This window comes from Schistocerca serialis, chromosome 2 (genome assembly GCF_023864345.2).
Source record: "Schistocerca serialis cubense isolate TAMUIC-IGC-003099 chromosome 2, iqSchSeri2.2, whole genome shotgun sequence".
NCBI classification, from domain to species: domain Eukaryota; kingdom Metazoa; phylum Arthropoda; class Insecta; order Orthoptera; family Acrididae; genus Schistocerca; species Schistocerca serialis.
In genome coordinates, this window is record NC_064639.1 from 947,361,264 (window position 1) to 947,376,026 (window position 14,763).

The window sequence follows — 14,763 nt, forward strand, 5'->3', positions numbered from 1 at the left end:
AGGCAACGGCTTTGATGGTACTTGAGGGAGCTGTAGAGGGCAAAAACTGTAGAGGAAGACAGAAACTGGAATACATCCAGCAAATAATTGAGGACGTAGGTTGCACGTGCTACTCTGACATGAAGAGGTTGGCACAGAAGAGGAATTCGTGGCGGGCCGCCTTAAACCAATCAGAAGGCTGATGACCGAAAAAAAAAATCACTTCGTTGTAGCAGGTTAAGCGGCCATCTGCTGTTGTTTAATCATAGGTGTCAGCGATCTGTGTGCACTGTGGTGTCTCAAGTACGGACGAATTTCCTTGCTTCTGCATTATTCATCAGTACTAGCACGTCTCGGAGTGGTGTAACTCGGATGCTGCATGTTATTACTCCGTATTGTAGAGTTTGCAGAATGACGTTCTTTGAGCTGTCGTGTTGCACCGTTTGTATTCCTTGCTACAGCCCTGCGTGCTCTGTAGCGATGAAGTATCGACGTTGCCCTGCTTTTGCAATACTGTCACTCTTTACGTGCTCCATTTTATGTTCTGAGCTGGGCTTGATTTTTTTACCGTCTGCGCCGAGCAATAGCTACGAAAAATTATTATTTCACCCGGTATCAAGTTTGCTGGGCAACTACAGGAATAAGTATAAAACAGCTGATAGTCCTACGGATATTCGTTACGTAGCCGAGTCCACGAAAAAAATAACATTAAACAGCTGTTAACGACGGATCAAAAAATAATAGTGTGACACAGAAGCAGGGATTCGAGAGTGAAGGTTCAGCAAGTATGTTGATACCCCTTCCTTCTAAGTAGCGGAAAGTGAAAATCCAGCAGTAGCATGTAGCTCAGTCCATAAGTCCTCCATAGAATCTACATCCCCAAACACCACCACGTGTCGCTGACCGGGATTTCAAGGTGCAGCAACTTACCTGTTTGAAAGATATTACTCTGAATCGACACTTATAAGGAAGACGACTATTATTATTTACATTCTTGTGGAAAATATTTGAAATGCCTACTGATGAATTAAATTCCGTAATAACTATTGCAAAATGTATTTTAACACAGCAAAATATATTTTAATACATCACATTCCATTTTAGTTGGAGGATATGATTCACTAAAGTCTACAGTGAGAGGACGCACACGCGCACAAAGACACGCACACTGACTCATTCACTTTAGAAACAAATGGCAACTTTATTTCAGTATCCAGTCTACAGTGAGGAGCTGGCAGTCGGATGCGTCCCACCGACTGACAGACGAGCTGTGGTGTTCGTAGCAGCGGTGGCAGCAGCAGTCGGTTTCGGATAAAACCCGACGAACCTAGCAGCACCGCTAACCAGACTGCGGAAGGTGCCCGATACCTGCACATAACCAAGCGTGTCAACCGAGAATGATCCTCTTTGTTTTATTGCGACAAAAACCACGACAACATTAAAAAATTGTTTTCAAAAAACCATCATTTGGCGTAAGGTGTATGTCACTTTACACTTTTTACTCCGGGCAGCCACAGCTGCGGCAATACATCTTGGCAAATGAAGATGCGCAACAGCTGTTAAATAATCCTTCACAGCAACTACCTGTTTCGTAGCTTATAGCTGCATCCTCAGATATACGCCTGAGTTGAAAAATGGGGGAGAAAATTAATTAGCAGAATTGTCTATACGCCATATTTAAAAAGAAAACTAGTAAGTAACGTATAAGAGTGCTCACATCACTTCACATAAAATCCAGACCGACATTAAACAGACGACCATCAGCAATTTGTGGAATAATTTAAAAATTTTGCACCATGAAAATAAAGGTCAAACCCTAAATTATTGAACAACATTGAGATATTACGTCATAAGAATCGTCTCCCACAACACACTTATATGGTCGAACCGAATTAATACATCGCAATATTCTTGCAGATTTTGACTGTCTAAATAGAATTACTTAGTTTTATTCACATTGTTAGCATTACAAAACGTTTTTATGTTACACATTTTAGCCCCATTTCCTATTTCCTTCTGTTTCCCCCATTTACGTTTGATTCACTTCTCTTTCCCTATTGTTCTATTATTTTTTTTATTTTCCTCCACCTCCACTGCTCATGAGTTTTCCTTTATACCTGTCACCATCTTAACTAAAAGTTTTCGTCATTCTTGTAAGCAGATGATTAGTGGCTTTTATATTCTATCAAGAGTATTTCAAGTTGCAGGTTTGATTATATTTCGCTATCTTTGTATTAATCAGTTATGCAAGACGGCCACCTGACTTTCTCTGACCTGTTCATTTGTAGCATTTAATGTTTCCGTCAAGTTCGCGAGCTCCTGCGCGCTCCACGTTCCATCGGCTCTTGCCTGTGCTTGTTCCGGCTACTTAACTACTAAGTATCACATTCTACATCTACATCTACGTTTATACTCCGCAAGCCACCCAACGGTGTGTGGCGGAGAGCACTTTACGTGCCACTGTCATTACCTCCCTTTCCTGTTCCAGTCGCGTATGGTTCGCGAGAAGAACGACTGTCTGAAAGCCTCCGTGCGCGCTCTAATCTCTCTAATTTTACATTCGTGATCTCCTCGGGAGGTATAAGTAGGGGGAAGCAATATATTCGATACCTCATCCAGAAACGCACCCTCTCGAAACCTGGACAGCAAGCTACACCGCGATACAGAGCGCCTCTCTTGCAGAGTCTGCCACTTGAGTTTGTTAAACGTCTCCGTAACGCTATCACGGTTACCAAATAACCCTGTGACGAAACACGCCGCTCTTCTTTGGATCTTCTCTATCTCTGTGTCAACCCGACCTGGTACGGATCCCACACTGATGAGCAATACTCAAGTATAGGTCGAACGAGTGTTTTGTAAGCCACCTCCTTTGTTGATGGACTACATTTTATAATGACTCTCCCAATTAATCTCAACCTGCCACCCGCCTTACCAACAATTAATTTTATATGATCATTCCACTTCAAATCTTTCCGCACGCATACTCCCAGATATTTTACAGAAGTAACTGCTACCAGTGTTTGTACCGCTATCATATAATCATACAATAAAGGATCCTTCTTTCTATGTATTCGCAATACATTACATTTGTCTATGTTAAGGGTCAGTTGCCACTCCCTGCACCAAGTGCCTATCCGCTGCAGATCTTCCTGCACTTCGCTACAATTTTCTAATGCTGCAACTTCTCTGTATACTACAGCATTATCCGCGAAAAGCCGCATGGGACTTCCGACACTATCTACTAGGTCATTTATATATATTGTGAAAAGCAATGGTCCCATAACACTCCCTTGTGGCACGCCAGAGGTCACTTTAACGTCCGTAGACGTCTCTCCACTGATAACAACATGCTGTGTTCTGTTTGCTAAAAACTCTTCACTCCAGCCACACAGCTGGTCTGATATTCCGTAGGCTCTTACATAGCTTATCAGGCGACAGTGCGGAACTGTATCAAACGCCTTCCGGAAGTCAAGAAAAATAGCATCTACTTGGGAGCCTGTATCTAATATTTTCTGGGTCTCATGAACAAATAAAGCGAGTTGGGTCTCACACGATCACTGTTTGCGGAATCCATGTTGAGTCCTACATAGTAGATTCTGGGTTTCCAAAAACGACATGATACTCGAGCAAAAAACATGTTCTAAAATTCTACAACAGATCGACGTCAGAGATATAGGTCTATAGTTTTTCGCATCTGCTCGACGACCCTTCTTGAAGACTGGGACTACCTGTGCTCTTTTCCAATCATTTGGAACCTTCCGTTCCTCTAGAGACTTGCGGTACACGGCTGTTAGAAGGGGGGCAAGTTCTTTCGCGTACTCTGTGTAGAATCGAATTGGTACCCCGTCAGGTCCAGTGGACTTTCCTCTGTTGAGTGACTTCAGTTGCTTTTCTATTCCTTGGACACTTATTTCGATGTCAGCCATTTTTTCGTTTGTGCGAGGATTTAGAGAAGGAACTGCAGTGCGGTCTTCCTCTGTGAAACAGCTTTGGAAAAAGTTGTGTAGTATTTCAGCTTTACGCGTGTCATCCTCTGTTTCAATGCCATCATCATCCCGGAGTGTCTGGATATGCTGTTTCGAGCCACTTACTGATTTAACGTAAGACCAGAACTTCCTAGGATTTTCTGTCAAGTCGGTACATAGAATTTTACTTTCGAATTCACTGAACGCTTCACGCATAGCCCTCCTTACGCTAACTTTGACATCGTTTAGCTTCTGTTTGTCTGAGAGGTTTTGGCTGCGTTTAAACTTGGAGTGAAGCTCTCTTTGCTTTCGCAGTAGTTTCCTAACTTTGTTGTTGTACCACGATGGGTTTTTCCCGTCCTTCACAGTTTTACTCGGCACGTACCTGTCTAAAACGCATTTTACGATTGCCTTGAACTTTTTCCATGAACACTCAACATTGTCAGTGTCGGAACAGAAATTTTCGTTATGATCTGTTAGGTAGTCTGAAATCTGCCTTCTGTTGCTCTTGCTAAACAGATAAACCTTCCTCCCTTTTTTTATATTCCTACTAACTTCCATATTCAGGGATGCTGCAACGGCCTTATGATCACTGATTCCCTGTTCTGTATATACAGAGTCGAGAAGTTCGGCTCTGTTTGTTATCAGTAGGTCCAAGATGTTATCTCCACGAGTCTGTTCTCTGTTTAATTGCTCGAGGTAATTTTCGGATAGTGCACTCAGTATAATGTCACTCGATGCTCAGTCCCTACCACCCGCCCTAAACATCTGAGTGTCCCAGTCTATATCTGGTAAATTGAAATCTCCACCTAAGGCTATAACATGCTGAGAAAATTTATGTAAAATGTATTCCAAATTTTCTCTCAGTTGTTCTGCCACTAGTGCTGCTGAGCCGGGAGGTCGGTAAAAGGAGCCAATTATTAACCTAGCTCGGTTGTTGAGTGTAACCTTCACCCATAATAATTCACAGGATGAACTACTACAGGATGAACTACTACTAACAGCGACGAACACTCCACCACCGGTTGCATGCAATCTATCCTTCCTAAACACCGTCTGTACCTTTGCAAAAATTTCGGCAGAATTTATCTCTGGCTTCAGCCAGCTTTCTGTACCTATAACGACTGCAGCTTCGGTGCTTTCTATCAGTGCTTGAAGTTCCGGTACTTTACCAACGCAGCTTCGACAGTTTACAATTACAATACCGATTGCTGCTTGGTCCCCGCATGTCCTGACTTTGCCCTGCACCCGTTGAGGCTGTTGCCCTTTCTGTACTTGCCCAAGGCCATCTAACCTAAAAAACCGCCCAGCCCACGCCACACAACCCCTGCTACCCGTGTAGCCGCTTGTTGCGTGTAGTGGACTCCTGACCTATCCAGCGGAAACCGAAACCCCACCACCCTATGGCGCAAGTCGAGGAATCTGCAGCCCACACGGTCGCAGAACCGTCTCAGCCTCTGATTCAGACCCTCCACTCGGCTCTGTACCAAAGGTCCGCAGTCAGTCCTGTCGACGATGCTGCAGATGGTGAGCTCTGCTTTCATCCCGCTAGCGAGACTGGCAGTCTTCACCAAATCAGATAGCCGCCGGAAGCCTGAGCCTGTATCCTTCATGGAATCCGGAAGGACCCTTTCCACATCTGGAATGACTCCCCCCGGTATGCACACGGAGTGCACATTGGTTTTCTTCTCCTCTCTTGCTGCCATATCCCTAAGGGGCCCCGTGACGCGCCTGACGTTGGAGCTCCCAACTACCAGTAAGCCCACCCTCTGCGACCGCCTGGATCTTGCAGACTGAGGGGCAACCTCTGGAACAGGACAAGCAGCCATGTCAGGCCGAAGATCAGTATCAGCCTGAGACAGAGCCTGAAACCAGTTCGGCAGACAAACTGGAGAGGCCTTCCGTTCAGCCCTCCGGAATGTCTTTCGCCTCCTGCCACACCTTGAGACGACCTCCCACTCTACCACAGGTGAGGGATCAGCCTCAATGCGGTCAGTATCCCGGGCAACCACAGTCTTAGTCCGATCGGGGGATGCGTGGGACGAGCTGGCCGTCCCCGACAAACCCCCATCCGGAACCCCACAGTGATGCCCATTGGCAACAGCCTCAAGCTGTGTGACCGAAGCCAACACTGCCTGAAGCTGGGAGCGAAGGGATGCCAACTCAGCCTGCATCCGAACACAGCAGTTGCAGTCCCTATCCATGCTAAAAAATGTTGTGCAAAGAACGTCTGAACTAATCTACATTCTGATGCTTTCCTTCATATCTCCCTTCTTCCAGTTTTCCGCGTCTTTTGGTTAGCCTGTTTCTCAATATCTATTTTCCCCCAACCAATCTTTATTGGTTATTAATGCCTTATTTTTATTTCAGGTTTCTGATCTATTTTTCTGCCTTCATACCATCATATGCTACTGCCACAGTAGTCTATATAGCATTCTGTTACTCCCTCAGTAGTGAGTTTATGTAATTATATTCCCGTTTCGTCCGCAGCACGTGGTCGTGCGGTAGCGTTCTCGCTTCCCGCGCCCGGGTTCGATTCCCGGCGGGTCAGGGATTTTCTCCGCCTCGTGATGACTGGGTGTTGTGTGATGTCCTTAGGTTAGTTATGTTTAAGTAGTTCTAAGTTCTAGGGGACTGATGACTATAGATGTTAAGTCCCATAGTGCTCAGAGCCATTTGAACCAATTCCCGTTTCATTATTTGCCTTAATTTTAATTCCCATTTTTCAGTCTTTGAATTTTAGACTATCAGATCCCTTGCTAACTGCGGTTGTCGGTTCAGTCGTTCTGCCGATTTTATTTTCTGACGACTTCCCTTTGACGAACGTTTTGTTTTGATTTGACTAAGAATGTTAGGTCGTCGAGTTAAACCCGGCCTGGATTTTATATTAACTGAGCGAATTCTGTTGTGACCAGACGACACTACTTTCGTCCGGCCATAGCTGTGGTTACTTTGATTGCTCTGGGGGAAAGCTCGTCACATAAAATATTGGGTCACTTTGTTACATAAATGAATGAAATATTTGTTTGTACTGTTCTCGGGTCTCCAGCCGGGTGCAGTCGTTTCAATCCACGATATTTCGACAGCGTTCCTTGCCGTCATCTTCAGGTGATACCTGCAGACTGAGCGTCTTCACTGGATCTCCTCCCCTTTATACTCAGATCGCTCCCCACCCCTTCCCCCACGTCCTGCCGCACGCGGCGCTGCGTGGGGGTGTGGTGGGGAGGGGCGGGCTGCTGGCTGCTGGATGTGAACCGTGGACCATCAGATGTCCTGTGGCCTTCGTCGGGCGCGGAAGTCGCGTTGGGTCGGCGCTGTGCATTTAGTCGGCTGAGTGCTGGGTCCCAGGCTTTGCTGAGGTTGAACATGGCGTCTCTGTTGATCAGCCCATCAGCTACACGTATTTCAATCGCGTCCTTCAGAACTCAATCCCAAAAAGACGAAGCCAACCGTAAAACTTCCGTTTTCGCGTACTCCACAGTACGTCCAGTATCCAGGTAATGTTCCGCACCGGCAGATTTTGTAGGCTGCTTCAGTTCAGTGTGCCTTCTGTGTTCCTGGCATCTTTCTGCGATTGTCCGTACAGTTTGCCCGATGTATGCCTTACCGCATTTACACGGAATACGGTAAACACTCGGTTTGCGTAGCCCCAGGTCATATTTTACTGTACCTAGCAGGGCACGCGTTTTCGGAGGTTGGCGGGAGACACATTTGATGTTACGCCGAGCCAGAATTCTGCCGATTTTGTTGGATACTTTGCCGGCGTAAGGCAGGTACGCCATTGTCTTCTCGTTCTCTTCGTCCTCTCTCTGCTGGGCTTGTGCATTCTGCCTGAGAGCACGTCGAATTTGAATCTCGTTATATCAGTTCTTCTTGAAAACGTCCTCAAGGTGGTTAAGTTCTCCTTGTAGGCTTTCCTCATCCGATATTGCACGGGCCCTGTCTACCAGACCCGAGAACAGTACAAACAGTTAATTCGCCGGTAAAGCCTAAGATCACACAATAAAATATTTACTTAACTTTTGACACAGTTTTTTGCAACAGAATTACTTGATAATTTACAACGGTCATTGACTATGAAAGCATCTCTTGCTGCACAGATCAACAAACTGTTCTCTTGCAATGCAAAATTCAACGTTTGCGAAAGTGCATTTCATCATAAATTTGTCACTGTCTTACACGATTATGTTGACTGCTGTAGCTGAGGCCTTAAACTGGGTGTGAGCTCTTGTATGCTCGACATTATATTGACTCAGCATGAGAGAGCACTGCTATGCTGAGAAACAAGCATGGAATCCTGGGGTGCCTCCAGTTTGTTGTTGCGAGTTGCAGCGAATTCTCGCTAATGCCTTTGGTATCGATTCACATTGCTGACTGGTATGGCACCACGATCTCTGGACGAAACAATAAGTTCACTTATCTATTATTTACTACACCCTTTTTTAACTTGGGATTTGGTCAATACAGTTTAGTTAACTTTCTCCCCCATTTTTCTACTCGGGTATGTAACTGAAGATGCAGCTATAAGCTGCGAAACGGCCGTTTCAATACAGTATCACTAAACAGCTGTTGCGGTTCTTCATTTGACAAGATGTATCCGTATGTCACTTTATTAAAATTCCCACTTTCAGTCAAACAACAGTCCATTTTCAGGTATCTCTGTGCAATGAAAAAGAACGTAATTAGACACAGTTAAAAAAATCGATCATCATACATTCGCTATATCACCTATACTTACAAAAGGCAACATTAACGACAAAATATGTGTGCAGCCACGATCGTATAAATGAACATCATACTTCTATAATGGAGGAACGTACCTGATTTATACATTAGGCAGTATGTTGTGAGCCAATTACAAGGCCAAACGGAAATGTGTGTCACAAGACAGCGTCAAAGATTGTAATGTCATTCCAAAGATGTTCTCTACGCTTAAGTCAAGTCATGGAAGGTGTACCTCTTGTGTCAACGAAAGGTTCAAATGGTTCAAATCGCTCTGAGCACTACGGGACTCAACATCTGAGGTAATCAGTCCCCTAGAACTTAGAACTAGTTAAACCTAAGTAACCTAAGGACATCACACACATCCATGAACGAGGCAGGATTAGAACCTGCGACCGTAGTGGTCGCGCGGTTCCAGACTGAAGCGCCTACAACCGCTCGGCCACACCGACCGGCAACGAAAGTTTCGTCGTAACCACATTGAAGTTCAAATTTGTAAACAGCGTAATCAATTACAGGGTGTTTCAAAAATGACCGGTATATTTGAAACGGCAATGAAAATTAAACGAGCAGCGATAGAAATACACCGTTTGTTGCAATATGCTTGGGACAACAGTACATTTTCATGCGGACAAACTTTCGAAATTACAGTCGCTACAATTTTGAACAACAGATGGCGCTGCAAGTGATGTGAAAGATATAGAAGACAACGCAGTCTGTGGGTGCGCCATTCTGTACGTCGTCTTTCTGCTGTAAGCGTGTGCTGTTCACAACGTGCAAGTGTGCTGTAGACAACATGGTTTATTCCTTAGAACAGAGGATTTTTTTGGTGTTGGAATTCCACCGCCTAGAACACAGTGTTGTTGCAACAAGACGAAGTTTTCAACGGAGGTTTAATGTAACCAAAGGACCGAAAAGCGATACAATAAAGGATCTGTTTGAAAAATTTCAACGGACTGGGAACGTGATGGATGAACGTGCTGGAAAGGTAGGGCGACCGCGTACGGCAACCACAGAGGGCAACGCGCAGCTAGTGCAGCGGGTGATCCCACAGCGGCCTCGAGTTTCCGTTCGCCGTGTTGCAGCTGCGGTCCAAATGGACGCCAATGTCCACGTATCGTCTCATGCGCCAGAGTTTACACCTCTATCCATACAAAATTCAAACGCGGCAACCCCTCAGCGCCGCTACCATTGCTGCACGAGAGACATTCGCTAACGATATAGTGCACAGGATTGATGACGGCGATATGCATGTGGGCAGCATTTGGTTTACTGACGAAGCTTATTTTTACCTGGACGGCTTCGTCAATAAACAGAACTGGCGCATATGGGGAACCGAAAAGCCCCATGTTGCAGTCCCATCGTCCCTGCATCCTCAAAAAGTACTGGTCTGGGCCGCCATTTCTTCCAAAGGAATCATTGGCCCATTTTTCAGATCTGAAACGATTACTGCATCACGCTATCTGGACATTCTTCGTGAATTTGTGGCGGTACAAACTGCCTTAGACGACACTGCGAACACCTCATGGTTTATGCAAGATGGTGCCCGGCCACATCGCACGGCCGACGTCTTTAATTTCCTGAATGAATATTTCGATGATCGTGTGATTGCTTTGGGCTATCCGAAACATACAGGAGGCGGCGTGGATTGGCCTCCCTATTCGCCAGACATGAACCCCTGTGACTTCTTTCTGTGGGGACACTTGAAAGACCAGGTGTACCGCCAGAATCCAGAAACAATTGAACAGCTGAAGCAGTACATCTCATCTGCATGTGAAGCCATTCCGCCAGACACGTTGTCAAAGGTTTCGGGTAATTTCATTCAGAGACTACGCCATATTATTGCTACGCATGGTGGATATGTGGAAAATATCGTACTATAGAGTTTCCCAGACCGCAGCGCCATCTGTTGTTGAAAATTGTAACTACTGTAATTTCGAAAGTTTGTCTGCCTGAAAATGTACTGTTGTCCCAAGCATATTGCAACAAACGGTGTATTTCTATCGCTGCTCGTTTAGTTTTTATTGCAGTTTCAAATATACTGGTCATTTTTGAAACACCCTGTAAATACATCACTCTGTACTGAAATCATGTTTGTTATGAAAGCCAGTGTACAACCAAAACAGAACTCCTGAACGGAGAGTGATGCCATTTATAGAAACATCGAATATTCCAGAATATACAAACAAAAGAAATGATAAATATGAAATAAAAAATAACTTCTGGTTGTGGGATTTGAACTGCCGATCCGCAACAGAGATGCTAGCGATGCTAACCACCACGCCACACTGTTAGCACAACAACTCAGTTCATCGCTGCCTCTCCTGGCCAAACAGCTACCCGCTGTTTCAGAAATTCTCTTTGTAATACAGTCTTCTTTAGTTGATAATAAGCATCCGACATTTTAGAAACGGAAGCCCCTGAGTCGACTAGTATCCTGACTGGTTTACCGTCGTTGATGACTTCGATGAAATTTCCTGACGTCTTCATCTTGGTGACTGTCGTACATTGACGAGTTGCATCTATGGTGGCCTCATCTCCGTAGACGTCACATTGCTTAGTTTTTCTGAAATTGGCGGTGAGGCGAGCGCCTGGTACCTCAGTACGGCAACGGAGAACAGCTACAGCATGTTGGTGAGAGACCTCGTCCGGGGAATACGATCTATGTCTACGTGACTACTCCGCAATTCACACCTAAGGGCTTTGCGAAAGGTTCTTCGAACCACCTTCAGACTGTTTCTCTACCATTCCTCTCTCTAACACCGTGTGTAAAAAAATGAACACTTAATGGGCATGCTTCCACAGGTCAACTGTAATCACTGCAGTTAACTGCTGTGAACTGAGCTTTTATGGTGCCTGACATATGGCGGCGTGGTACTCACCGAAAACTTTCCTTCATTCTCTGCAACTTGTCAAGGGCATCCACAGTAGAAACACGCCGGAGTGTTCTCCTCTGTCCTCCAAACGTCTGTTTTTCTACAGGGTGAGTTTATTGCACCTAGGGTAGACGGGTGCTGGGTTATCATTTGTTGTCTGCAGCATATGTCTATGTTGTACTAATCCAATCTTCCTAGCACGTTCGATTAGTTGTGGAGACTGGTGCTAAAGATCAACACACCTCTTCAACATTCTCGTGACGTACTGGGTCGACATTCGTAGCTGTTAGCTCTTGCTTACGCGGGCCTTCAGGTTGCCGTAAAATGATGTATTTCCTCTCTAGTAAATATTTTATGTTATCCGTCTTTCCCTATAGTTTCCCTCTTATTTTCCTCAGAATTTCGAACATCTTGCACCATTTGACATCGTCCAATGTTTTTTCCAGGTTTAACAGATCTTACCATCGTATCCCTTCTCCTTGTCAGTGTTTTCCACACATTCCTTTCCTCTCCGATTCTGCACAGAACCTCCTCGTTCCTTACCTCCTCAGTCCACCTAATTTGAACCTTCGTCTGTAGCACCACATCTCAAATGTTTCGATTCTCTTCTGTTCCGCTTCTCCCACGTCCATGTTTCACTACCACACAATGCTGTGCTCCAAACGTATATTCTCACAAATTTATCCAGAAACTGAGTCCTATGTTTGATTCTAGTAGATTTCTCTTGGCCGGCAATGCCCTTTTTGCCTGTGCTAGTCTGCTTTGGATGTCCTCCTTGCTCCGTCCGTCATTGATATTTTTGCTGCATAGGTAGTAGAATGCCTTAACCTCATCTACTTTGTGACCATCAATCCTGAGGTTGTTTCTTGCTGTTCTGATTTCTGCTACTTTTCATTACTTTCTTCTTTGATTTACCCTCAATACACACTCTGTAATCATTAATCGGTTCATTCCATTCAGCAGATCATGTAATTCTTCTTTACTTTCCCTCAGGATAGCAATGTCATCAACGAATCGTATCATTGATAACCTTCCATCTAGAATTTCAATTCCACTCCTGAACCTTTCTTTTATTTCCATCATAGCTTCTTCGATGAACAGATTGAACAGTAGAGGGAAAGACTACATCCCTGTCTTACACCCTTTTTAATCCGAGCATTTCGTTGCTGGTCGTCCACTCTTATTATTTCCTCTTGGTTCTTGTACATATTACATATCAACCGTTTCTCCCTATAGCTTACCCTATTTTTCTCCGAATTTCGAATATCTTGCACCATTTTCCATTGTCGAACGTTTGTTCCGGGTCGACAAATCCCATGAACGTGTCTTGATTTTTCTGTAGTCTTGCTTCCATTATCAACTTCAACGTCAGAATTGTCTCTCTAGTGCCTTTACCTTTCCTAAACCCAAATTGATCGTCATCTAACACATCCTCAATTTTCTTTTCCATTCTTCTGTATAATGCTCTTGTCAGCAACTTGGATACATGAGCTGTTAAGCTGATTGTGCGACAATTCTCGCACTTGTCAGCTCTTCTAGTCTTCGGAATTATGTGGATGATTTTTTTTTCTGAAAGTCAAACGGTATATTGCCACACTGGTACATTCTACACACCAACGTGAATAGCCGTTTTGTTGCCACTTTCCCTAAATATTTTAGAAATTCTGATAGAATGTTATCGATCCGTTCTGCCTTATTTGATCTTAAATCTTCCAATCTATTAAATTCTGATCCTAATACTGGATTCCCTAACTCTTTTAAATCGACTCCTGTTTTTCTTCTATCACATTAGACAAATCTTTCCCCTCATAGAGGCTTTCAGTGTACTCTTTCCACCTATCCGCTCTCTCCTCTGCACTTAACAATGGAATTCCGGTTGCGCTGGTAATGTTACCACCATTTGCTTTAATTTCACCGAAAGTTTTTTTTCACTTTCCTGTATACTGAGTCGGTCCTTTCGATTATTTCCTTTTCGATTTCTTCACATGTTTCATGCTTCATTGCAATTCCTAATTATTTCATTCCTCAGCGATTTGTACTTTTGTATTCCTCAATTTCCCTGAACATTTTTGTACTTTCTTCTTTCATCGATCAGCTGAAGTACATCTTCTGTTATCCATTGTTCCTTTGCATTTACTTTCTTTGTATCTACATTTTTCCTCCCAGCTTCTGTGATTGCCGTTTTTAGAGATGTCCATTCCTCTTCAACTGTGCCGTCTACTATTCTTTTTTGCTGTATCTACAGCCTTAGAGAACTTCAAGCGTATCTCGTCATCCCTTGGTGCTTCCGTATCCCACTTCCTTTGGTATTTATTCTTCCTGTCTAATGTCTTAAACTTCAGCCTAGTCTTCATCACTACTATATTGTGATCTGAGTCTGTCTGGTCGTGGGTACGCCTTACAATCCAGTATCTGATTTCGGAATCTCTGTCTGACCGTGATGTAATCTAATTGAAATCTTCCCGTATCTCCCGGCCTTTTCCAAGTATACCTCCTCCTCTTGTGATTCTTGAACAGGGTATTCGCTATTACTAGCTGAAACTTGTTACAGAACTCAATTAGTCTTTCTCCTCTTTCATATGGAGACAACCTCATGAATCCATGGACCTGCATGTCAGCAGGGGACTAAGCTGGAGGAGGCTCTGTAATAGTGCGGGACGTGTGCACGTGAAGTGATATCGGACCCCTGATACGTCTAGATAGGACTGACAGGTGACATGTACATAAGCATCGTGTCTGATCACCTGTATCCATTCATGTCCATTATGCATTCCGACAGACTTGGGCAATTCCAGCAGGACAATGCGACACCCCACTCGTCCAGAATTGCTACAGCGTGGCTCCAGGAACACTCTTCTGAGTTTAAACACTTCCGCTGGCCACCAAACTCCCTAGACATGAACATTATTGAGCATATCTGAGATGCCTTGCACCGTGCTGTTCAGAAAAGATCTCCACCCCCTCGCACTCTTGAGGATTTATGGACAGCCCTGCAGGATTCATAGTGTCAGTTCCCTCCAGCACTACTTCAGACATTAGTCAAGTCGATCCCACTTCGCGTTGCGGCACTTCTGCGTGCTCGCGGGGGCCCTATGCATTATTAAGCAGGTATACTAGTTTGCTTGGCTTTTCAATGTATGAATAATGCAATTACAAATATCTGTCAGTCTATAAGATAGGTTTAAAGGGACATCATTGTTCTGTATTGTAATCAAAGATAT

At 44.4% G+C, this 14,763-nt stretch overlaps 1 protein-coding gene across 1 annotated transcript in view; it reads right to left on the bottom strand.

The window, feature by feature from the left end:
• Positions 1–1,179: 1,179 nt before the first annotated feature.
• Positions 1,180–14,763, bottom strand: part of LOC126458322 (uncharacterized) — a 354,753-nt gene continuing 341,169 nt past the window's right edge. Inside the window, exon 6 of the mRNA XM_050095276.1 lies at positions 1,180–1,347. Within this exon, the coding sequence (XP_049951233.1) occupies positions 1,319–1,347 (29 nt within the window). The 3' untranslated portion in view covers positions 1,180–1,318. The remainder of the gene's footprint in view (positions 1,348–14,763) is intronic.